Source organism: Saccostrea cucullata, unplaced genomic scaffold (assembly GCF_032062105.1).
Source record: "Saccostrea cucullata isolate Sc308-1 unplaced genomic scaffold, CSIRO_AGI_Scuc_v1 ctg608, whole genome shotgun sequence".
In the NCBI taxonomy this organism is placed as follows: Eukaryota; Metazoa; Mollusca; class Bivalvia; order Ostreida; family Ostreidae; genus Saccostrea; species Saccostrea cuccullata.
In genome coordinates this window covers 77,093-101,604 of record NW_026925691.1, presented here as the reverse complement: position 1 = coordinate 101,604, position 24,512 = coordinate 77,093, and the positions used below count along the sequence as shown (strand labels likewise).

The window sequence follows — 24,512 nt, the reverse complement described above, 5'->3', positions numbered from 1 at the left end:
CGTCATTACGTTTTCAGTGAGTAACGTCAAAGTTGTGTTGATTAGCTTTACTAAAATGCTCATGAAATAGTGAAAAAGCGAGATATTTTCAAAATTTATGTGCATTCAGAAAGAGTCCGGCGATCAAAATTTGCCTAAAAGTGAATTAATGAAAATTTGACCTTAAGGGCCCTTTTCTCGTGACGGCAGTCAATTGTTTTATTTTTACTTTTGAAATTTTTGTAGAGACCATTCTGTGCCACAAAGAAATTGTTCAGGAAAAGGAGAAATGGTGGATTTGCATTTTGGGTACAGTTCAAAGAGAGTTCACAATGGTCAGATCAGAGGGAGGACAACTGAAGAAAACTGAAAGATACAGAAGGAAAAAGAACAAGAAAATATATGAAATAATTATGAAATTGGGAGGATGTACACAATCTTGTCTGCATTTGACCTGTAAAGATTTAATTCCCATTCTTATTTGTATGCTGTAATATCAAATAACTTGATTTTTCATAAATTTACATTAGAGAATACATGACAAATGTTATATGTGATATTTCAATTTTGCCTTGGACACTTTCATGTCAAATCATATAAATTATAAAAAAGTACTTGGACTAATTATGTTATTTATTTGTACATGTATGCGAGTTTAACTATTTAATCATTTTGTGGAAATCTTATAATTGTACTCAACTTAGAATATGTAAAATATATGTATTGACAAATGCTACTGACTTGTTTGTATACTTTCCTGTTTAGAAAGTACACTGAAAAATAAGTTATTTCTCTTGATGAAAATAATTTATCAAAAAAGTTGTGTAAGCATTTTAAGATATTAATTTTCAAATATTTAACCCATGAAGATAGATCATTGGAATGTAATGGATTTTCACTGAAGCAGAAATATCTGATTTTTAAATGTGTACAAGAATGTGTTTTTCCTTGTGATAAATATTGAAAGAGAACACATGTAACTATTTCATATGATTTACATATGCTGCCCTTTTCATATGATTCACATATGTGGACAGACATGAAAAAAGTATAAAAATGATTATAAGTACAACAATAATATTATACACGTATAATTCACATATAAAGTATAACATATATAAAACACATGTTTAACACATGTTTCATATGTAGAAATATACAATGTGTTTTTTTTTACACATGTTAAACACATGTGAAACATATGTTTAACATGTGTAAAAATAAACACCCTATACATGTGTGCTCCTTTTATGTGTTTTACATGTGTAAAAAATATATGTTAAACACATGTTTAACATATGTTCAACACATGTGGACATTTTTCCTGTGTAGTAGTTTTAAAATGCAAAAATTTGAAGAAAAAAAAACAAAAAAAAACAACTTGTATTTTAATATTCGAGTATAATATCAAGTGTGCATATGACAAAAATGGTATATCATAAGATGTAATGTATCTTCATTGCAACTGAAGAAAGATGGACTTGCTAAAATATATTATACTATACTATTATATCCTAAAATATAAACTTTTATAATTGTACGTACCAAACCGCAAGAAAGAAAATAGCAGCAAACATGAAAAACTGCAGGAAATAAAAAACATGTGTCTTGTCCTACCCATTTTGTTTTATTATTTCCTTGTTTATATGTGTATGGTGCGCATTGGATAACAAGTTGAAATAATATTAGGAAAAGAAAATGAAAAAAAAAGGTAAATAAGGTTCAGGTGGCTTGCAATAATGTTGGAGTTAAGCTGAACACATGTTGTTTTGAGATAAATCAACATTATATCACTTTTGATCATATTATTAAAAAAGGCTAAAAAAAAAATAGTGAATATAACAAACTGTTATCAATCTCAAAAATCTAGTTAAGAGTCATAAGCTAGATATCTCTCAGAAAATTCTTCTCCGTTTTTATCAGAATTCGTTTTTACCGACCGAAACTTTTGTAGTCCTTGTGGAATTTTTTTGATGGAAAAATAACGCGTGTTGTTAGTGATGGAAGGTAGGAAATGATTCAAGAATGGCAGGTTCAAAACAATGAAAAGAACAATGTGGAGACTGGTGTGAACAATAATAGTGTTGATTGTGAGTCAGATAACGCACGTTTACCAGCTTGCTAAAGTAAATCTTGCTCTGAATCTAAAACAGACGCCAAAGAAGTTGATTGTGAATATGTTTTGCATGGCAGACGCATTATTGACTTACAGTTCCTTGCAGAAATGTTGTTTACGGGTTGTTCCTCGTGTAAAAAGCCATTTATTGACATCTTGTAAACATTGTGAAGGAGAGAAAATATGGCTTTGCAAGTATTTTTTACATAAAATGTGAATGTCGTGATGTTACATCTGTGGCGACTGGCCGTAGACAGAATGATGAAAAAAATGGCCAAAGATCTTTTCAAATTAATGCTAAACTTGGAGTTGGTAAGTACTAACTAAATGTATTTTTGTTATTATAATTTTTTTTATATGTAAAACATTTTAAGGATATATTCCATGCATGTGCACTTTTCCTTATTTTTTAATTAGTGCAGGAAACTTGGACCAATTCAATTTTATATTATTTTCAGCTCTTGTTCATACTGGAATTGGTGAGGCAGCCATTTCAAGAATTTTTGCCACTCTCAATATTCCATCTATCAGCCCAATAAATTTAAAAAGCAAGAGAGAAAAGCAGGATCTGCAATTGAAAAAAAAGCCGGTGAATCATGTGATAATGCCCTAGCACAAGAAGCAGAACAGTCAAGGATTGCAAACATTTTTTTTTTTAAATTATAAATTGCAAATCTATTTTTAGTTTTGTAGATGCTATAATTTTGTTTTTTTTTTTAAATGCAAATCATGCATGCATGTCTTATTGTGTTATAAGCAGACCTATTTTTGTATTCTTATGAAGCAGAATTTGTGCAAAATCTTATGCGTGAAAAGAAGAAAACGCTTGCTGTGGCATTCAATTCGACATTTAGTTAAATTGACGACGCATTGTCAATTAACAATCATGGTAATTTCCATTCCTTCGTCGATACGATATATCCTGTGAGCTTGTGATGGGAGATACCACAGAGTCTATCATATCTGTATCATACATGGATATTGTACTTAAAAAGAAGTTATTGGTAATTTAACAACCAAGCTATATGATAAACGGGATGACTTAAACTTTTATATCGTCAACTTAATAATTCCCTTACTTAAATGCAGCAATATACTTTCATCACCTGCATACGGTGTTTATATATCTCAGTTGATTCGATACGCAAGAGAATGTTCAATTTTTCAAGCGAGGTAAGTTCATGACAAACAGGTTGATGAAACAAAATATTAGCAGTCTCGCTTAAAGTTATCATTTCTTAAGTTCTTTGTCGATATAATGACCTTGTCAGCAAATACAATTTATCATTGAGTCAAATGCTGATTGACGTTTTTAATACTGATTATTAGTTCATTACTTATACACTGAATTGACAACGGATTTTCCCGTTATTTCCTGATCATGACAAGGAGCACACAGCGGATGTGACCGGTCAGCAGGGAATGCTCACTCCTCCATGGCACTTGATCCACCTCTGATGTTTGAGAGGGCCTTGTTTGCTCTGCTCCTATTTTGTATTAATTTTTGTGGACTTTGGTATTAAATAATGTTCGTGATCTCCATTTCCTTCAACATTGAAACCCTATATCCTATCTTTTTTGACTTTTTCATCACCGCTCGTAGTAATATCTAGATTTTATCCTCATCTTTTAAAAGATATACTCAGAGAGATGTGTGACTTGTTTTTATCAATGAATGTAAATATATCTAAACAGTGTTCACAAAATATAATGAATATATCTTTTGTAGTGACTCTCAGTTTGTCAGCTTATGCAACTCTGATGTACTATCATACTTTTAAAAAACTAAGACAATTAACAAGTACAATTATTTAATGAATTTATATCATTTCAAGATGAACATGTAGATCTACCATTTAAAAACATAATTATTTCCCTTATAGCAACATTCAATTTAATGATATATATTAATCAAATGTATTCTAGGTACAGTTTATCAGGAAATTAGTACGTTTTAGGGGCTGATGCTATGTAAATTCACAAGTATCAATGTCTAAACTTGTTATACTTTCACTGCACTTACTGTAATTATCATTATTGTCACTCTCTGAAGTTTTGTCTTCCTTGGATGGTACTTTAAAACACTTCATACAGTGTGGAAAAACGTCAATATCGTCAACAGTTTTACTATTTCTGACACTGGCATTGGGATAAGCCTCTTTGCTATCCAAGTCTTGTACATTTATTTGCCCTGTTTCAGTAGTTGGTAATAATTCTTGATAAAGATGTGGAGCTGAAGTGCATGAAGAGTTCAGTGATTCATATGACGAATGTGGTGTTTTGATAGGTTCACAGTCTTCATAACCTGAAGATTGAGAGGGCAGATCTTTATCTTCCAAAGTGGAAGGAATTGTCTTTAATTGTAGCCTAGATATGCTATAAATACTAGAGCTAGGACTTGTGCTTGAATAACTGTGCTCACTGTTTGTACCTGATCCAAATAATTTCAGAGTAGGAACGCTATCAGACGGACGTTCATGTACCATGGCTGGTATCCTTTTTGATATTCCAGTTGACATTTGACTCTTACTTTTGTCTTGTAATGATGGGTTCTCAATGAAAGTTGCTTTCTTTTTAACATATGGGGAATTGGAAAACGAGGTCATTGAAGCATTACTTCCCATCAAGGGTTGATTTTCCCTCCAAAACGATTTAGATTTCCACGAAATATGCTGTCGATCATTAAAAATAACATCATCTTCATCATCAGATTCTATTTCATTTTTATTTATATGTCTTACAGAGATGGTGTGACAATCTTTGGCTGTTTCGACTGCACTATTATTCATATTTAAATCATAAAAAGCGCGTCTCAGTGCTTTAGTAACTTTGTAATTTCGAATTGATTTGTTTTTTCTTATATAAGAACAGAAATGAGAGAGTTGTTCTGGAAATAAAAATATACGAGCTGTCAACCAAAGGCCGCTTGGGATGGATGTTTTGTGTGATTTGTTAAAATATACACATGTCAATTTCCTATTGGCGTTGTGTTCTAAATTCAGTGTTAGATTAACACCTGTTTTTAAGTGGCTGGAAGTAATTCCACCTTCTTCTTGCTCCCGAATAAACTCTGGAGTCCAGAATATGATGATTATCTTTGATCTCTCAATTTCTCTCTTGAACCATGTTGTATAATCTTTTAGAACGATGTCATTTTGGGGTTTCAGATAAGAAATGTGTATTTGCATTTTTTTCATGCAGAATTTTGCAAATTCACTGGCTAAAGTATTGGTTTTTCTACTATCACTGGAATAAATCAGAAGTCCGTTAAAAAAATCTGGCACATCTGAAATAAAGAAATATATTTAAAAAATCATAAGATAGACAAATTTGAAGAACGATGTTTATGATGAAGTTTCAAGTGAATAATGCATAATAACTTAAATAATAAAATCAAGAGGTTTCGCTTACATGGTCATAAAAGATCATAGAATGAATAAAATGCTGCAGTTATATTGTTGAAATAAACACAAAAAAATGTTTGTTGAAACTGAGTAGCAACATTTGAAGTATGTTTTCAGAAATGCTTTCTACAAAGTTTGTCACAATGTAGCATTAAGGTTTCCAAATTCAGAAAAAACTATAACTGTTTGCTTTTGACCTGCAGCAAGACAAAACACCATGAATTATTATTTTTTTTACTTTGAGCATGCTACATATCTCCAACATAATAGACTTGTATAACAAACAGTCATTGGTTTTTTTAGCTTTATTCATCGCTGCAAACTGTTTGTAGCTTCCCTGCGTCAGATTTGCAGAAAATGATTTTAATAAAGCAAAGGGGGAGTTTCAATAAGGCCGTTTCTCGGCCCACTTATTTTCATAAAAATAAATTTCAATTTATTTTTTCAAAATTAGTTTAGAATTTAAGATGAATATCTTAATTTTTGTTATTTATATTTCAAAAGTTAATATGAGATAAACTCACCTTATCCGACACAAACTTAGATGTACCCGCAAATGCGTTAACATTAGGCCTATTGGAAAATATAAGAGGGTGCCATTTATAAATCGATTTTTAGAATATGAAGTGCATGAGGGACACTCACCTAGTTTTGCCCAGTTATTAGATATACCCTGCACACTAATAGTTTACAATATGATAAGTGTCGCGTGTGCACTTCATATCCAAAAATTGAAAATTGTCTAAAATTTGCATACCTAAAATTAGAGCCTTCTGGTTACTTGATCATACACCAGGTTAAAATACTAAGCCAAAACTAGCACATTTTTTAAAATCAAAGATAATTCTCGAAAATATTAACAATAGAATACATTTTCGGATACTGTCTTTATTTCCATACTTATTTCGTCGCCAGCATATAATGTTAACGTCATATTTTTAGTTCAACTACACGGAACATGGAGAGTTTTTTTAATACCGTCGGCATTTGCGTGTCCAGTTAAATATTTTTCAAGCAGATATTTTTTTAATATCATATAGTCCCTTGACAAGAAATTCCTTGTCATCTGTCGGGTTTCAGATGCTGTGTTTTAAGCTAATATGTGTCGAGGTCAATGTTTTTAAAGTAAGTTAAATTTTTTTTTCGCAATGCCACTATCAGTACTTGATGACCAGACGTGCTTCATGATGCATCTTCGGATGCACAGTACCAGACTTGGTTCGGATGCTGGGTCTGACTTACATTTCATTGATGAATGCTCAGAGTAAAAGGTTGACTAAACATGCACCGATGATACATTAAGGGTTGCACAGTACCAGAAATGGTCCAGATGCCAGATCTTACATATATTTTCTGACTGATTGAACGAAAGAAGTGAAAACGAGTCCATTCCGTAACGTTCTGAATCAAACATATATCAGAAAAAATATCATATTTAGCCTTTTTTTTCGAATAGAAACCCTTGATCCAATCTGCTAGAGAAGGTTCGTTATGTTTTTTTTCCGTGTGGTTGATATTTAAGTAGGGAACGTAAATTTTTTAAAGACTCAATATTGATTTATATGTTTCTGCAGAATTTTGGATTTAACACATCTTTGGCATTTATAAATGTATTTTGAACTGCGATCTGGACAAGCACTTACTAAATGTAACTAAAATTGGTAAAGCAAGTACCTAGTTTCAGTTGCTGAGAACATAATGTGCATCTTTAGGTTGTTTTAAAAAATACTTCTAACATTCAGAATGAAATTGAGACACTCAATCTATTTAAGTGTTTTTTTTATCATCTGGCTATTTATTCGAGTTAGTGTTGCATTACCCATTATAGTTTTCTACATGCAAGTATAACCTGGTTTTTTAAATAATATAAAAAAACATGTAAATTCCAATTTAATAATTCTGAAAAAAAAATCATTGAAGCGAAACAAAATACAAATATGATCTCTTACTGATCGAGGTTAACTCATTTACCAAATCTTAGCACAATATTTACACGCATTTCGGGGAAAAAATCATATTAATACTTAAGATAAGTTTATCAAATAAAAGTTTGCAAACGATTATAGAGAAAAGTGCGGAAAACCAAATGGGACAGACTGACAGACAGAGGGACGGACAGCTAAACAGACGATACGGAAACTATACCTGTAGTCCCTCTGGTTTTACCGGTAGGGGACTAATAATTACTATCTTGATTAAATATATTGACTTTTTAAAAATATTATTGATACATTAAAATACAATGAGCATTGCAACTGCGATTCTTTTGAATATACTTTTAAAATAATATAAATATGTACTTGCATTTCTTTAATCGTACGAAAATCTATTTGTTTTTCAAAGCATGGTTTAAAATTAAATTCAATAATATTACTGTATAATTTCACAATAAAATTTGCGCTATAACTTTAGTTAATTACACTCAAAGTTGATCTATCACATGTCTATTTTTTTTTTTACATTTGCTTCCCTACGTACAGGAAAACTGTTATAAATTGATTATTATGTTCAAATATAAACTGTTAGTAAAATCCTCTCGTAAATGTTTCTGTCTATACAGAATATATATGTTTTATAAGTTAAATTCTCCCTCTTTTAAAGAAAAGTTACAATGAAAACACGAGAAAAATCTTGCAATTTAAAAAAAATTCACATAAAATACATTTTATTAATTTTCTGTAAAATTAATATAGAAATTGGTTATTTGATGTCTTTATTCACATTTATCACATTTCATTTATAATTTGACGTTGAAAAAACTTCAGTATCCCGTTTTAAATATGCCTACTCCTAAAGTGAAGGGAAGGGGGTATACTTAAACTTTGATTTTCCACGTGACCAAAAAATGTGCAGCATAAATTATTTTTATATTTTTAGGAAGATAAGACATTTATCTACAACATATCACAATTTCATAACATTTCTCGAGGGACCGCAAAACAGCCTTATCGAAACTCCCCCTTTGTGTCGGGAAAGGATCGTAATTGATAAACGTTCTACTCAATTTTTTGTAACTACATATTGGTCAAGGACACATGTAACTGTTATGAGCTGTGTAATAAATATACACCAATTTTCATAATACCGTAATCTTTTTTTCGCCGAAGGTAACAAAGGATACCAAGGAGTAACAGAAGTAAAACAACCCCGCTACCAATCAAAATGGCTGCCATTTTTATTAGCTCAGTAGGGTCTTTGCTGTCTCCTCTACCTGATAATAGAAATGACACACTTTTCTAACTTAAGAAAAAATAGGAAGCCAATATGGGCCTTAATGGTCACCGGAGTACATAAATGAAGTTTTGTTGCCCATAAACAAGAAAAATTGTATGATTAGGGTCAACAAAATAATTGATCTTAGTATCTACATGTACATGCATTTCCCCCCATATATTACTATTACTATGAAACTATTAACGATCAAATTAACTATTTATTTAACTCTCTGTTGTTAATGTAAGCCTCATATTGATCTGGTTGACCTTTGAAGAATATATAGAAAGATAAGTTACTTTTGTCTCATTTTTATTCATCTATTTTATACAAGTCTACATATTATTAAATCTATGAATTTTCAAAGTACATTTTGTGTTATAGAATAAATGTTCTCTTAAGGACAGACGAGACGTTCCTTAATAATAGATGAATTTTTCTAAGAGTTTGTCATTGAAGTATTGCTTCTTAAACATGTTTACTAACAAAAATTTGAGGTACCTTACCTGGCATTTCTGCGAGATACCAGGGGTAGTTTTTCTTACATAATCCTTTGGGGAAGAAAAATAATTTTCGAATTTCAAAGTTTTAAGTGTTTGAATGTTTTAAAAACGTTTAGAAACTGCTTTAAAAATCATAATGTTATTAAAATTTTGAAAATTTTTCATACATTTCGAAGATAAACAAAACAGATTTTCAGGAACGTCTCGTCTGACCTTAACCGTTCAAATAACTATGAAATTCATAATTATGGAAGAGAAAGTCTTGTTCAACATAAATTCTGAAAGAGGCACTCCTGCTCATCATAAGTGTGTACTTAGTTTGTTTAATACTCAGGAGCAGAGATTTTCCAGCAATTTAATATGCATTTTCACTATATAACAATAAAGACCCGTTCTGACACCATGAATTTCACAATTGCGGAAGAGGCAGTCTTGTTAAACATATATAGAATGGAAATAATGCATGTTCACTATTTACATGTAATCTTTAATGCCCAACCCTAGCATTAGAACCCCTGATCCTTGGGCCATGAAATTCACAATTTTTGTAAAGGACCCATTGCTTATTACAATCATGCTAACAGTTTGACTGCTTGATGCATACGAGAAGCATTGCATCAAATTTAGTGGATTTCACCCCAACCCTCAGCTGGCTCGGGGGGGGGGGGGGGGGGGGCATGGAATTCTCAATTTTATCTCCAAATAGATGTATTCATTGATACGATAGCATTGGTTGAAATTGTTTGGTAGGTCGTAGAGAGGAAGCTGAAAATGTTTAAATACGAACGCACGATGGACGACGCACGGCGAAGAACGAAAACAGATAGCAATAATGAGCTAACTGAGATGAGCTAACAACCTGTAATTCCGCAATATATATAAGTCGTGCCTCCAAGATGACTAGAAATTAATAATGCTTTGATTCAGTCTAAAGTAGAAATTTGATAGCCATTAATATATATTGCTTTTTTTTCTCTGCCACGGACTCTGGACTCCCTTGCATTCTAAAATAACTGACTGCCGTCATGAGAAAAAAGCCCTTATCTTTTGACGTCACAATGCTCAGAAAACGACGTCAAAGTCTCGTTATTGTAAACACGCAAGTAATTTTGTTGACTGCATTTTGTGAACAAGAAATAAAATTGAATTTCAAAGTGTTTCAAAAATCTGAAAGAACTTTATTCGGTAATAACCAATATCTGCCCCACAAATCAAACTTTGATGGAGATATATTTAATTAAGTTCTTAAACAGTGGAGTATATGCTGACTTCGAAGCACTGAATATTTTCATAAGTAATGATGTCATATGTACATAATGACGTCACAAACATGACGTAAATTTCAGTTGTTTATGAATTTTACAGAAAAATGTACATATTTTGTCGATATTTTGAGTAAAAGTCACCGAGCGCATGTGTGTTCAGGATCAATATTTTGATATAATATGTAGAATGATAATATCAATGAAATATGTCAATGTTATTCCTGAACAAACTTGTGCTCTATAAATTTTAAAGCTAAAATTGTTGAAATTTTGTCCATTATGTCCTGTTTCTAAAACATGATAAAAAATCAGACTAGTTTGTGACGTTATAAAAACAAAAATTGTAAAGATATACTGCTTTGACACTATAATATTTTCTGATAATTTATATTTCACATACAATTTATTAAATTCAGCTCATTTCAGGAAGTTTTCAAAATTTGACTTTTGTGGGGGCAAATATATGCAATATACCGCATATAGTTCTTTGATGCAGATATTTTTAATAGGTATATGATATTTTTACTATTAAGTACGTAAAATTAATCATAATTTTGTTAAAGTATTTAACTTGTTGATATACGGAACATTGGACATGCACATATTGCTGTGGAACACAGGAACAGCGATTAAAACGATGTCTATGCATGACTAAATTGAAGCTGCTGCATATTTGTTTTCTGGGCAATTTACAAATGCTGAAATTTGAATAAATAATAAGAAGTCTTAATATTAAAATATATATTCCATATACATGTACATTTTTTTTCAGAGAAAGAAAGAAAGAGCGAGTGAGAGATCTTTGCACATATAGTAATTACCGTTCATATAAGCGCTACTTATGTATCATAATTTAAAATGTATTTAGCCATTTTACTTTTAATCCATAGTTAATCTTACTGATGTACCCCGATAGCCAGCCTTCGGTGAACTGTCGATTTTAAAGTGTGTAATAAAAAAAAAGGGGGGGGGGGTAAGTAGACAAGCCAAAATAACCTCCGAATTAAAAGACCGGTTAAAGTTCAAGGTAAAAACATAATCCCTTTTTGATTGAATAAAAATACTGGGAGACCTTCTACATCAACAATATTTTTTTTTATAAATTAACAGTAATAAAACATGCTAAGGGAAAAAAGGGGAAAGGGAAAGGGGGGATACGGAGGATGGGGATGCTACAAAAATTTGGCTAAAAATATTTGGAAAACCAAATTTAAAATGATCAAATAACTACATTCAAAGGCATTGTATGATAAAAATTACTATTGTTTTCAAATTTCTAAAATTATTCCGATGAAATGATTGAATGAAATCCCACTCGAACCTGTATTGCAATTTGTTAAGAAATTAAATACAGCTATGGTAGACTTCTCCCAAAAGCATTATACCCAATGTTGTTGGAATTAACAATATTGTATCGACAGTGATATTTTGAATGAGGATACCGGGGGTATTTATAAACCAAAAGAAAATATATATATAGATTACAGTAAGCGAAAAGACGTACGAATTTCTGGCTAATGTCAGATGTATATGGGTACATGTATTAAGAATACATTTCTATAGATAGAGCAAAAAGTATAAGTTACAAGTGGTTGTGAGTGTACTTTTCAAAAGTTATGAAAATGATTTGAAATATATATGTCACGTTCGGCGTTGAAATCTTCAAATCTAATACATGTATCAAAATACCCCGCATATCTCTATCGACATTAATTTCTTTACGTTTCGTTAAAATCGAGCTAAGACTTTACTAGTATATCATAATCCTACATGTAACATGACTCTACGGAAAAGAATTAATAAACAAACACAAATATTTCTACTTTTAAAGAAAATATTGGCCATTACAGTCCACGCAAGTAGCAACGGGGGAAGCTACATTGAAAGTCCGCCCCCTCCACACACACACATACACACTTTTTGTTGCGGCATAGTCAAATTCGTGCACTTCAAATGAATAAGGCAGTGTGTTATGTTAGATTTAAAAATTTGATACTGAAGGAAGATTGAACCTACCCCCCCTCCCCAACGGCGAAATTGGATTCGAGTTTCGATAACCCCCTCCCCCTTTTTTGGTTGAGTAGTTTTTTAAAGATAAATTTATTTCTTTTCTGGCTGCCCCCCCCCATTATTTTCAAATGAGTGCGTGGGGATAGGAGACGATACGAGTCAAATGTGTGGGTTTTTTTTTATATGTTTGGTATGTTTTGAAGTAATAACTAGGAAAACAATGGTTCGCATAAATGTTTTAAGCGAAAGGGAGTCAAATTAGAGCGGTATATTATTACTTAATGAAAAGGATCGTCTTATACAAAAAGCATGAACGTGTGCTGGACGTAATATTTCATTAGTTGATAAGTTAATCGCATCGAAATGTGAAAAAACTATAAGGTGTCAAGTTAATTAGCCATATAGTTACGGATGAAAAAATGAATATATAACCTTTCATGGACGCTTGAAAGATTTTTTTGCTTGTCAAGGAATACTAGTATTTGGTGGTTGAAAGTACCCACAACTGAAAAAAAATATAGCTCCCCCCCTGCACATACAAACACACCTATGGATTCCTACGGGCCTGTCGTTCTTGCGTAAAAATATATTAGTATTTATTCAGTTTCAGTTTCAAATAGATTTCGTCAAAATTTTAATGGAACTTTAATTTCGCACAGAAAAGTCTAGCTACAAATCTGTAGCATTATGTTTTTACATATTTGTCTTTGACCATGGTCAAAGACAAATATGTGAAACCATAACGTTACAGATCTGCAGCTAAGAAAAGTCAAGCACAATTCACCATCCCTTTTGATTATATCATACAATATACATAAATCATTTTTTTCAGATCATAGTAGCGGCCTTTGGAAAAAAATATACAAATGTTGTGTTCAAGTTAAACAGGGTACAGGTGCCACAAAATTAAAAAAAAATGATAAGGTGCGGAAAAATTTGTAAACGATTTTAATTGTGGTATACTTAAGAACCCTCTCTACACTGCACACTAAAGAGTTATGATTCTAAGGTATTTTTCTGCAGTTAGAATGATCTGCCCTTAGATCTAAATTCTAAAAAATTGCAATTTACAATATATTACTCAATGTGTAATCAATTCAAGTGTTTCTTAACATTTTAAAAGGTCAAGATAAATTAACTGAACGTTTTATTAACATGTATTTTTTACTATTGAAGTAATTAACAATGATTTCTATTTACTAAAATTGTGCTGTCTTTAAACAGTTTTCCCGGGTGTAAATGCCACGCACCATACATTGAAAATTAAATAGATAACCTCAATAATAACTCCTTAATACAATATATTTTTCTCAATGTCCAAAAAAAGTTTGTACTTGTGTAGAGAGGGTCCTTAAGTTAAAAGACGGTTTAATTTGAGATATAAATTCAAAGAAAGTTTCAACTTAAGGTACAGTATATAAACCATTTATATGAAAATCCTTTAAGTATAAGTCACATTATCCAACGATGGGGTTTACGATGAGGAACCGATGCGTTTTTTGATGAAAATGGCGTGGTTGCCGGCCGGGCACCACTAGTGATCGGACGGTGACTGAGGCCATTTTGCGAATCGGTGGGGTCATCGGTAGGAAATAATTCTTAGTTAAAATTCAGCGATGTCTCCAAAGATGCCTTACATCGCTCCTCATCGGCAACCCACCATTAAAACATCTTTTAAGGATCGGCCGATGTATGGCCGAGCATCGGCCAATATCCGTTGAATCTGAGGTCATCGAAGAGTTTAGTGGTGTTCAACAGATAACGACCGATCATCGGTCGATGTTCGACCGTAGTCGACCGATTTACGAACAATGTTCACCAATGTATGAGCGATGTAACATACATCGGCCGATTATCCTGGAAAATCGTTTTATGATTAGCAATGCATCGCTGGGCCTTTGTAAGTCCGGCCGGGAACCACGCCATTTTTCTCATAAAACGCATTGGTTGTCCGTCGTATACCCATCGCTGGATTATGTGACTGATACTTTAAGGACTACATGGCCGGTGTGGAACGATTTTGAGACATCGTTAACACCTTGGATTACTACCGATTACCACCGGTCTACGGCTACCGGCCGGGAAATGTGACCTAGGCATTACTAGTGTTTGCCTACTAACTATGTTTCTACTCCATAATTAAGACATGCGAAAAAATGATTTTTTTTTAAACAATGGAACCTTAGAGCTTTAAATATTTTAAATAAAATATTCAAAAACTAAAGTTTTGAAATCAGCTTGCATGGAAGTAGCGAACGTATAGTATTTTTTTTTTATTCATGAGTTTTTATAAACGGAATAAACGTTTTCAAAGTTTATATATCTTGGCATATCTGAATTTATTTTCCAATTGAATTTTTCGATGATATAGAAAATACATGGTGTTTTTCATCCTATCGTAACAGTTATAGGGAATAAAGTTACGTGCGTATGTGTTGGTGAGTGAATGCTGACTCATATGAATTTTTTTAATATCGGGATCTATGTGCTTTTTGCAAGGGGGTGCCCCGTTTTGCGCACGGTGCCATTCTGCATGGGATTCTCTCTCTGTATATATTTCCTTTAATCTTTTATTTTCCGAGTGCTTTATATATTTTATAAATTGAATTAGATTGTTTTTATTATTATATAAAAAGAATAATTTGTATGGATTTAAACAAATATTATTTCCCTACTGATTATGTTACATGTGTAAACTATTCCTAGATTCTGTCTAGAACCCCCCCCCCCCTTTTACGAAATAACTAGATCTGCTCTTAAATAGTATAAAAATAATAATTATATACGAAATTACTTAGGAATAGTTACATACTGGTCGCTTGGAAAAAAAAATACTTTCTCAAGTTTTAAATTCTCAAAACGATTAAGGTTATTTAAATTCACATGTAACGTAATTTTAAGAATTTCTGAAAAATGAATTAGACGCATGCGACGTCATTACGTTTTCAGTGAGTTGTTTTTGGACCGCCTCACTAAAATGCTCATAAAATACTGAAAAAATGAGATATTTTAAAAATTTATGCATATTTGCATTCAGAAAAAGTCCGGCTATGAAAATTCACCAAAAAATCATTTTATGAAAATTTGACCTTAAGGGCCCTTTTCTCATGACGGCAGTCAACTAGATTTTATTTTTACTTAATGATGTATACATTGCAAACATATCGACTAACAGTACATGCATTGCCTGATACGTGTATCACGCATTTAGATATCCAGATAATATTAATACAAGCTTACTTTTTTATTATTTACGTGTTAATTTAAAGACTTCAGTTAAATTATTTGTGATTATCAAATGAACATTAATTTTATAAATATTCTTTAAGAGTTAAAATTCAGGTAAAAGATTTGAGAAGATAAATTAATAAGTTTTGGATTTATGTATGCATGTACCTCTAACTTGTAATGGTTGAAAATTTCCAACTATGAAACTGTGAGACCTTGTGTATCTACAACTCATTGGACAGTTATCATCTGTAGTATTCACCTCTATCTACAAAACAGAAATTTTATTTGATAAGTCAAATTTCATCATGTTTATACCATTATTTCCTGAATTCTAATACTATTCAATGTTTCAGAGAAAACTGCTATAATTTCTAAGTAAATTGTCCTCATCAAGTTTGTTGTTTGTACAGTGTTGTCTTATTCAAGTTTTCCCTGCATATTGACCTACTAATATATAATAAATTCCATCCTCTACGTCCAGAAAGACATTCTGAGTTGGTTGTTCCTTGAAAATACGCTGATTCCTATACAATGTGTTATTATATGCATCAATTAGCGAAACGTTGTACATTTGGAATGTTACAGCATCAGGAACAGGGTCAAACACAAATGAGACGTCTTTTTCCCAAGGAGAGAAAGCAACAGCTATCGTGGATTTCCATGAATCTTTAAAGTTAACTGAAAAAAATAGCTATCATATTGACCATTGCAGCAAATGAAATATTCAAAAGGCAAGAACAAGCACGAGAAACACCCACATGGCAACATGTCATTCTTTGCATTGCTTGATAGATTTTAAATAAAAAAATGCATACAAAATACTTTTTACCACCTTCTTTCAAAACCAACAGCTAAGATAAATACAGGAACCAAAATGTTTTTTTAACTTTAAGTTTTTACATTAAAGTTTGAGAAGTCAACAACACCGGACTTTACATAGGAAGAAATTATACATACCAGAAACGTTATACGACGTGATATTGTAAGTACTTTGTGAACACGCTATTTCTTCAAAACTTGTGTTTAACATGGATAAGCTCGATTCTGATGTGATGGAAGCAGAGTACACTTTGTATTCAGCAGATAAGCACGGTTCATGTCGGAATCCCATAAAACAAGGGAAACTCAAATTTCTCTGTAAAGGATTACATAAATTATCCTGGTGACCTATATTGTCTACAATTTTTTTTAAAAAAAGAAACTGGGATACTTTTAACGATTGTTTCAAATTATTGCCATCTTTGACTGACGTGTCATGATATTTCCTAATGTCGCGAAAAAATGCTAATCTACCGCAGTGAAACCGTAGTGAAAGGGAGGAAATATCCTTTTAACAAAGAATCAAACTTGAATGAATTGGACAGAGCTAAATATATATCTCAGCAAAAATATTCAAAGATGAATAAAGAAATGAAATATTTACAATAATTTACCTGATAATTTTTATCACTATCAGAGCTGGAATAAGTGTATTTAGAAAAGTCAAGCAGTCTATATTGTGTATCAAACTCATAATCACCGGCCATCGATTGGTTGTTACTGCTAAACGTCAATGAAATTCCACCTGGATCTGAAAATGGAATTGCATACAATATAAATGTTAAGCAACTTTCGACTGTATTAAAACATCAGATTAAAAATCTGAGGTTTTCCCCTTCCCTTGCATTAATAATGACTTTTTATTTTATTGATGACAGATGAATCGCTGATTCTCTCAGATATTCCTTCTCATGGACCATGTGTCATGGAGGAGTGAGCATCCCCTGCTGATCGGTAACACCCGCCGTGTGCTTCTTTTCTTGTCATGATCGGAAAATAACTGAATAATCAGTCGTCAATTCAGTGAATAAATAATTGACTAACAATTAGTATGAAAAACGTCAGTCAGCATTTTTCTCCAGGAATCAAGGAAATTAGAGAAGTATATTTTCGATAAATTCTCATATAGTTTAACTCAAAATCGCAGAGAAAATAGGGGGTCAGTGTGCATCTAATTGAGCTACGGTACGATTAAAGTGTCCTTTTTGCACTTAAATTTAACTCTTTGGTTAATTACTATAACCTTTATCATATGTGATAAAGGTTATCATTATCAGGTGTAACCATGGCAAAAAATATAATCTTATTTTACGTAAAATAGATTGAGTAATATTTTTTATTGAACAAATCTTGCAAATTAATGCGCGTAAATTATTGTGTGACCTTTATGCACTATAAAGTAACATGTCTTGACTATTAAAAATCTTGTATAAATTTTTTTACGACCTTAGTGCTGATCAATCAAAGTATTGAGTAGTTTAAAATAATGAAAGAAATAGTGGGGTTTAGAGATGTTTATTTTGAGATGTTGGTCAAAAGAAGTGATTTTCATGATAGAAAAGGTGTATATTTCATCTTGACTACTTTAAAAGATCTTCATTTCTCAGCAAATTTGCCGAGGGAAGGTGAAAAATTTGTTCAAAATATATATATTGAGACTTATATTAGATTTCTAGCATATCATAGCGGAAGATATTCTCTGAGTCAAAGTAGCAAGACTAAAGTTCCAAGATATTAAATTTAATTAATGTGCAGATTTGTAGAATTTTTTAGCTGCTAAATATCCTTTCACCAGAAGAAATAGTCCCTCAAAAATCTAATGCTTCTTTGTGGTTTTTGGGCAGTTTTTTTCCATTGAATGTTGAACATTTTACATAGTTGAATTTAAATATGTCATAAAAATTAAATTATAATAAATAGTTTTGAAGTAAGAGGTTTTCAACAAAGCTGACCAGTGACATATCTTAACTTTATTTTTTAAAAAAATCATAACACTGTACTTGAGGACAAATTATGGTAGCTGATTCATAAAGTCTGCCCAGTTAAAATATTTCTTATTATATTTGTAATTGAAAGTAAAGTCAGTAAGGATTTGAAAATGTTTATTCATTATAATGAATTTATTTCAGGTTTTTATTACATTTTACCCGTGAAATACTGAAATTTATTCATTGAATAAAAATGATATCCTGTCACAGTGTGAAAGGATATCAAAATGATATCCTGTCACAGTGTGACGAATATCAGAAGTGCGGGAAAACTTTCGATTTTCCTTCCCAAAACGAAGATTGATGTAATAAAAAATCTTCCTTGACCTAATATAAGATAGATAGAAATAAATAAACCATTCTGACAGCGAATAAAACTGTCAAAATTACCAAAAATATGTTGTTAAATCCATGTTTACAGTTAAAATCACCTAATATAGCTATGATGTTTCAACAGCTCAACTAGGACGTCAAGAGCCTATGACTGTATTACAAAAAGACAAAAGCAAAGGAAAAATCAAAGTTTTTTTTTTTAAATCTAAGAAACAGAAAATTTAATGTTTTGTAGTTGAATATGGAATTTATTTTACTCGTGAAACAGGATTTTTTTTTTTGTATTTTCACTCGTGCTTCGCACTCGTGAAAATATCAAAAATCCTGTCCCACATGAGGCTCCACTGTATATTATTTCTATCATTAAATATTGGTCAAATCACCATTGACTTGTGTCTTGATGTCTAATAATGAACCTAAGAGCTGCTGACTGACATGATCTACACATATCATATACCGGTACAATATAAAGTATTATTCATTATATACTAGAACTTTTAAGAAAACGTCTATTGTAGTATTTGTATGACTTGCTTTTAAGTGCGAAAAATTGGCAATTTCATAATATATAATACTATAGTAAATGTAACTGCATTTTGAGACGGTCCCTTAAATATACCTGGACTGTGGATTTTCCCTAAACTTGGCATATACACTGAAGTCAATGTAAGTTATATATGATATAAAAATAAAGAATAAAGTTAATAAAAACATGTTCATATTTAATGTTTAAATAAAACTAACATAATTAGGTCTCCAAAAAATAGATAGTTTTCTCATAATTGGTGGAATTTTAAAGCCATCTGAAAAAATGTTGTCATTAACATAAATATAAATTTTTTAAAAGTTTAGCTAGACAAACTTAGAAAAAAAAACAAACAAACAAACAAAAATCAACATCAACAACTTAAATGATCGTCACATTTTGACCAGAAGTGCTTATTAATTACTTACGTAAAATAAGAAATGAAGATAGATGAAGATATATATTATACCTTTCTGTCTTTTCATTTTGCAATCAAGTGCAGTATCTCCCTCTATGCCTTTTTTGGGCTAAAAATAGAATATATAATATGTAATGCATTATGAATTTTTCTGCGGCTATTACAGATCTTGATGAATATATATGCCTTTCCCGCATAAGATTATGTAAGAGGGTTATGTTTTTTCTGTAATGGCTGCAATGTTAATTTCCCTACCAGCAATAAATGAATACATTTTAATGTTTATATTTATTTCTGTTAGTAAAAGTAGAAAAAGGAAAATCAATTCTAATAATCGTAATCTATGTTGATTTTCGTTCGTTTATTTATTTCGTGTTTGTTTCTTTTGTTATGCCCCTATAAATGAGGATTTCTGTGTTTATAATTTTTGCCCTTTTCCGTCCGTCTGTCATTTTATCTGCAGAAACTTTAACCTTGTCCTTATTTTTTTTTATTCAAGCTGCATTTCACATGTGTACATGTATTCCTTGTTACAAATCCTTTCTTTTGGTATCAATATATTTTTACCTTTTTTTCTTGACCATCGAGTTGACACATTTTTGCAAAGGTTTATCAAATTTTAACCCTGGTTCGTGGGTTTTCATATTTTCACAGGTACTTCATTGAAATAAGTCTTTTCTTTCAAAAACAATATTTTAGAATATATCTTGGAATTTAACATGCATTAAGAAAATTAAACTTTCGCCATAGGCTGCACTGCGAGAGAATCACTGTTAACATATCTTTTTAATACATATCATGATCTTTTGAAGTACATGTACCAAATATCCAACATGTTCAACATACATTCGTACATGTATTTATGACTTAATGTTTTCTTTTTTATCTACAAGTTAATGTATATTTTTGATTTTTTTGAATCATTTTCAAATAAATCTGTCAATGCATAAATATTTCAGTTATTAGAATATTATGCATGGATCCTTTAGACTTAAAAAAGTGGTGAAATGAGTTTCATTCTTACAATCATTTATCATACAAACTTGCAGGAAGAAGTCAAGCTATGACAAAATAGAACATTTGTTTTGTTTTAAACAATAAATATTTTTTTTGTATTATGAATGCATAGACTTTGCTATTAAAATATGTTTAATAACAAGGAAAACAAGATGTGTTTTTCAACATTATCGATCCTTTATAGGCTCATGGCGAAGTTCTCAAATGCAAAGAGATGAAAATGTTGTTGCACAACTACATGTGTAATATCTATTAACAAAGAATGCATCTATGAAATATGAAAGTTCTAGCATCAAATTTTCAAAATTATGGTAAAAGTTCTTTTTTTATTAAAGTAAGCAAAACACAATGGCCAGGGTTATTTAGCCAAAATATATGGCCAATGAACGTCTTGTTGCAAGAATACAAATGTGAAGTAAGGAAGCCCTAGCACTAATCGATCACATGCCACAGTCAAAGGGTCATATATGTTTGTCCAAAAATGGACTTGTTACAAGGAATGCACTCCTGAATATTAAAGCTCTATCCAATTAAAAGTTAAGGGCAAGTTTTGTTTGACGTACAAACAGTTAAATGATAGAAAAACTGACAAAACCTTACCTCGCGAAATAAGTAGTTGATCCTAACATCGTGGGTTTGAATCCCACTGTGAGACATATAGACTGGTCATTCGGATAAGACCGTATAAGAAGGATATGGAGATAACGAACAGTATTCAATCTCAACGTCCATTAAACAATATACAAAATAAGAGCAGAGCAAACACGGACCTCTGAAACATCAGAGGTGGGATCAGGTGCCAACAGAGGTACTGTGTCGCAGTAGGTACTGGCATAAAAAAGATCCCTCCGTGCTCAAGGGCCCTGAATGCCGAGTATAGTACAAAATTTGCAGCTCTCCACTGGCATGAAGTGGCGTCTCCATATGAGTGAAAAAATTTCAAGAGGGATGTTAAACTATAAACAATCAATCAATCAAAACCTTACCCTCGATCTTCAATGATAGGGTAATAAACATGTTGATAAAATACTTACGCCAACACTGCAGTTGAAATTATGCAAAGTGCTTTCACAGTAATCGCCCAGTCCTTCTCCGCCAAACACAGGAAGGAAGTGCATATTTTTAAATACTCCCTCACATAAATTCGTCAAGGTCATAAGTTGTAAAAGCAAAGATAGGTAACATCCACAGACAGTTCTAAACATCATGGTGATTGTCTTAAATCTATATATAAAATGTAATTTGTTTCAAACTTTTATCAATCATATAAACATATATACATGTATACACTAAATCAAAATATCTCATTTACCCCGCCGAAGGATTCCTTCGCGAAGTGTCACATAACACAGATAAGAGTATTAATTTCAAATACCTTCCGAAAAACAAATTTTAAAAAGAAAACTTCTTCAGATAAAATCAGGAATATAACAAGAGAACTTGATGATAAGAAAACAAATCGTGAAACTGGGCAGCTTTAAAAAAAATAAATGAGTCTGGTAAATACGATTCTTTGATCCACTCTTGTGGACCGTCTGACAAGTGGTATTTATGTGCGGATCAAAGGATGTAATGAAGCTGCTCTATTTGAATGGTTATAATGAAACAAATCTATACTTTATATATGTATTTAATTAAAATACATTATTAATCTTCTGATTAAAAAAGAATAAATGTTATTTATGAAACCTTTTTTAATTTTTAAATGTTTTCACCAAATGAACCCCACCACCTCCCTGTGCATTTCAAGTAACACAATGCAAACAATCTTAATAAAAGATTTTGTTAAAGATTTATTGTACATTTATTACACACAGCTTGCTTTAGTTTAAAACAAGGCTACACCCAACGACATTCACATGCAGCAAACATGCAATGATTACTATAATGCCGTGTAATATTGAAAGTACACTGAAAATTATATGAAGAGATATAAATATTTCACAATAATTGACATAAATGGATTGCATATCTTACCTGTACTTTCTTTTCTTGAATTTGGTAACATAACATAACCTGATTTATTTTTAGATCCTTGTCATATTTTTTTCAGGTTTTAAATGGCTGGACTTGGGTATTCAGGGTTTACTTTGTGCACCCAGAAAATCCTCTGCTAGGGTCGACATCTTGAATGAACGTGTGATTTAAATATTTATTGTGGGGTATTTTTTCAAAAGATCACAATGCAATGTTTTAATGAATATAAAGCACTTACATAGCATATGATACTGAGTTTAATAACGATTCAAATTTAATGCACACAGTAAAAATTTTGCCGACACAGTAAGATCTGTGATAATTAGAAAATCAAACACATAGATTCTATCTAATTGAAACTTTAATCAAACAACCCATCGTCTTCAATTATTACAGGTAGAACACTTAATTAGGGCTTCACCTTGCATTATCAATTATCTCCTAGACCGTCGCCGGACTTTACGCACTTAATTTGTTTTCACATTGTATGAAACATATAGATTACAAATACATTGTACGTTTTTTAGACAATGTCTTTTCTATAGGTCCGAGGCTCTAGAATTATGATGGTAATGTGGTAAGTAAAACATAACTATAACCATAGTACCGAAGTCATATAATTGGTGTTAATAAATTGTTTTAATTTTTCAAGTAGATTTTTTTAATTCGAAATAATTTTATTCATATGTAATCATGCAAATTTTGGTGTGTGATGTATTCGTTGGTTATTCAGGCGAATTTGATCGGAAACAGTATACTCTGCAACACAGTAAAATTTCAAATGATGGAGAACCCTGTGATATTGAGTAAATTATGGTCTAACACAAATATTCAAATGAGCTTAACTTTTGGACTTAAGCATCAAACAGGCACATATTTTAATGAGAATCATAAAAGAAACTGTTCTAAAGTCACTGTTTCATTGACAAATGGATTTTCATTTTTAAATCAATTAAGATTTTCTAAAAAAAAATCTATGATATCTAAAGAATGGAAAGAATTAGACTATTTTGACAATATGAATATCTGAAATTTCAAATAGCCAAAGGCTGTGATGGGGTACATGCAAAGGGTATATGAAATCATACATATGTATTTATTGCTACACGTACAATAGGTTTAGTTAGTTATGGTTATTAAAAATGTATTTAAAAATTGATAGAAAAACACAGTAGAATACCTTATTATGAAATTGTTACAAAAATAATCTTGAAAGGTTTTTGGTTGTATTGCTGTATCCTTGATAATTCATTTGAGTCAGTGCGAGTGTGACCTTTGTGCCTGTCGACAGTGGATGCTTAGTCTTTGTAGGTATCAGGTCCACCTCTGGTATTTCCAGGGGCCCATTGTTTGCCCTCTTCACAGATTTGTATTGTTTTAGCTGTTTTAATCAATCACTGTTTTTTTCATGTCAATCTTCACCTTTTTATATAAAATTCAGTTTGATTGAACATTCTGTGAAAGAAAATGAATCTAAGAAGGAAGACGCATAATTAGAAATATATATATGTTTAAAAACTTTTTGACATTGATCATCATAATATATTAAAACATTTACAAATTTATTTCGTGTCCTATAGCATGCAGTAAATTTTTTTCTAGTAATGCTCGTGAAAAACTAAGAAGTTTTCATCAACCTTACAATGCAGCAAAAAAGACGGTAATATGTATATATAGTTTCACGTACTTACAGTATTATATAAAATCTTTAAG

At 31.4% G+C, this 24,512-nt stretch overlaps 1 protein-coding gene across 1 annotated transcript; it reads right to left on the bottom strand.

The window, feature by feature from the left end:
• Positions 1–3,933: 3,933 nt before the first annotated feature.
• Positions 3,934–23,038, bottom strand: LOC134269600 (uncharacterized). The gene is made up of 9 exons (XM_062751802.1): positions 22,800–23,038; positions 21,857–22,046; positions 19,857–19,914; positions 17,155–17,291; positions 16,653–16,856; positions 16,170–16,412; positions 15,887–15,986; positions 8,585–8,710; positions 3,934–5,381 (listed from the first exon to the last, which is right to left on the bottom strand). Exons 2-9 carry the CDS (start codon positions 22,028–22,030, stop codon positions 4,063–4,065), a joined length of 2,361 nt encoding a protein of 786 aa, XP_062607786.1. The 5' UTR covers positions 22,031–22,046; positions 22,800–23,038; the 3' UTR covers positions 3,934–4,062.
• Positions 23,039–24,512: the final 1,474 nt, after the last annotated feature.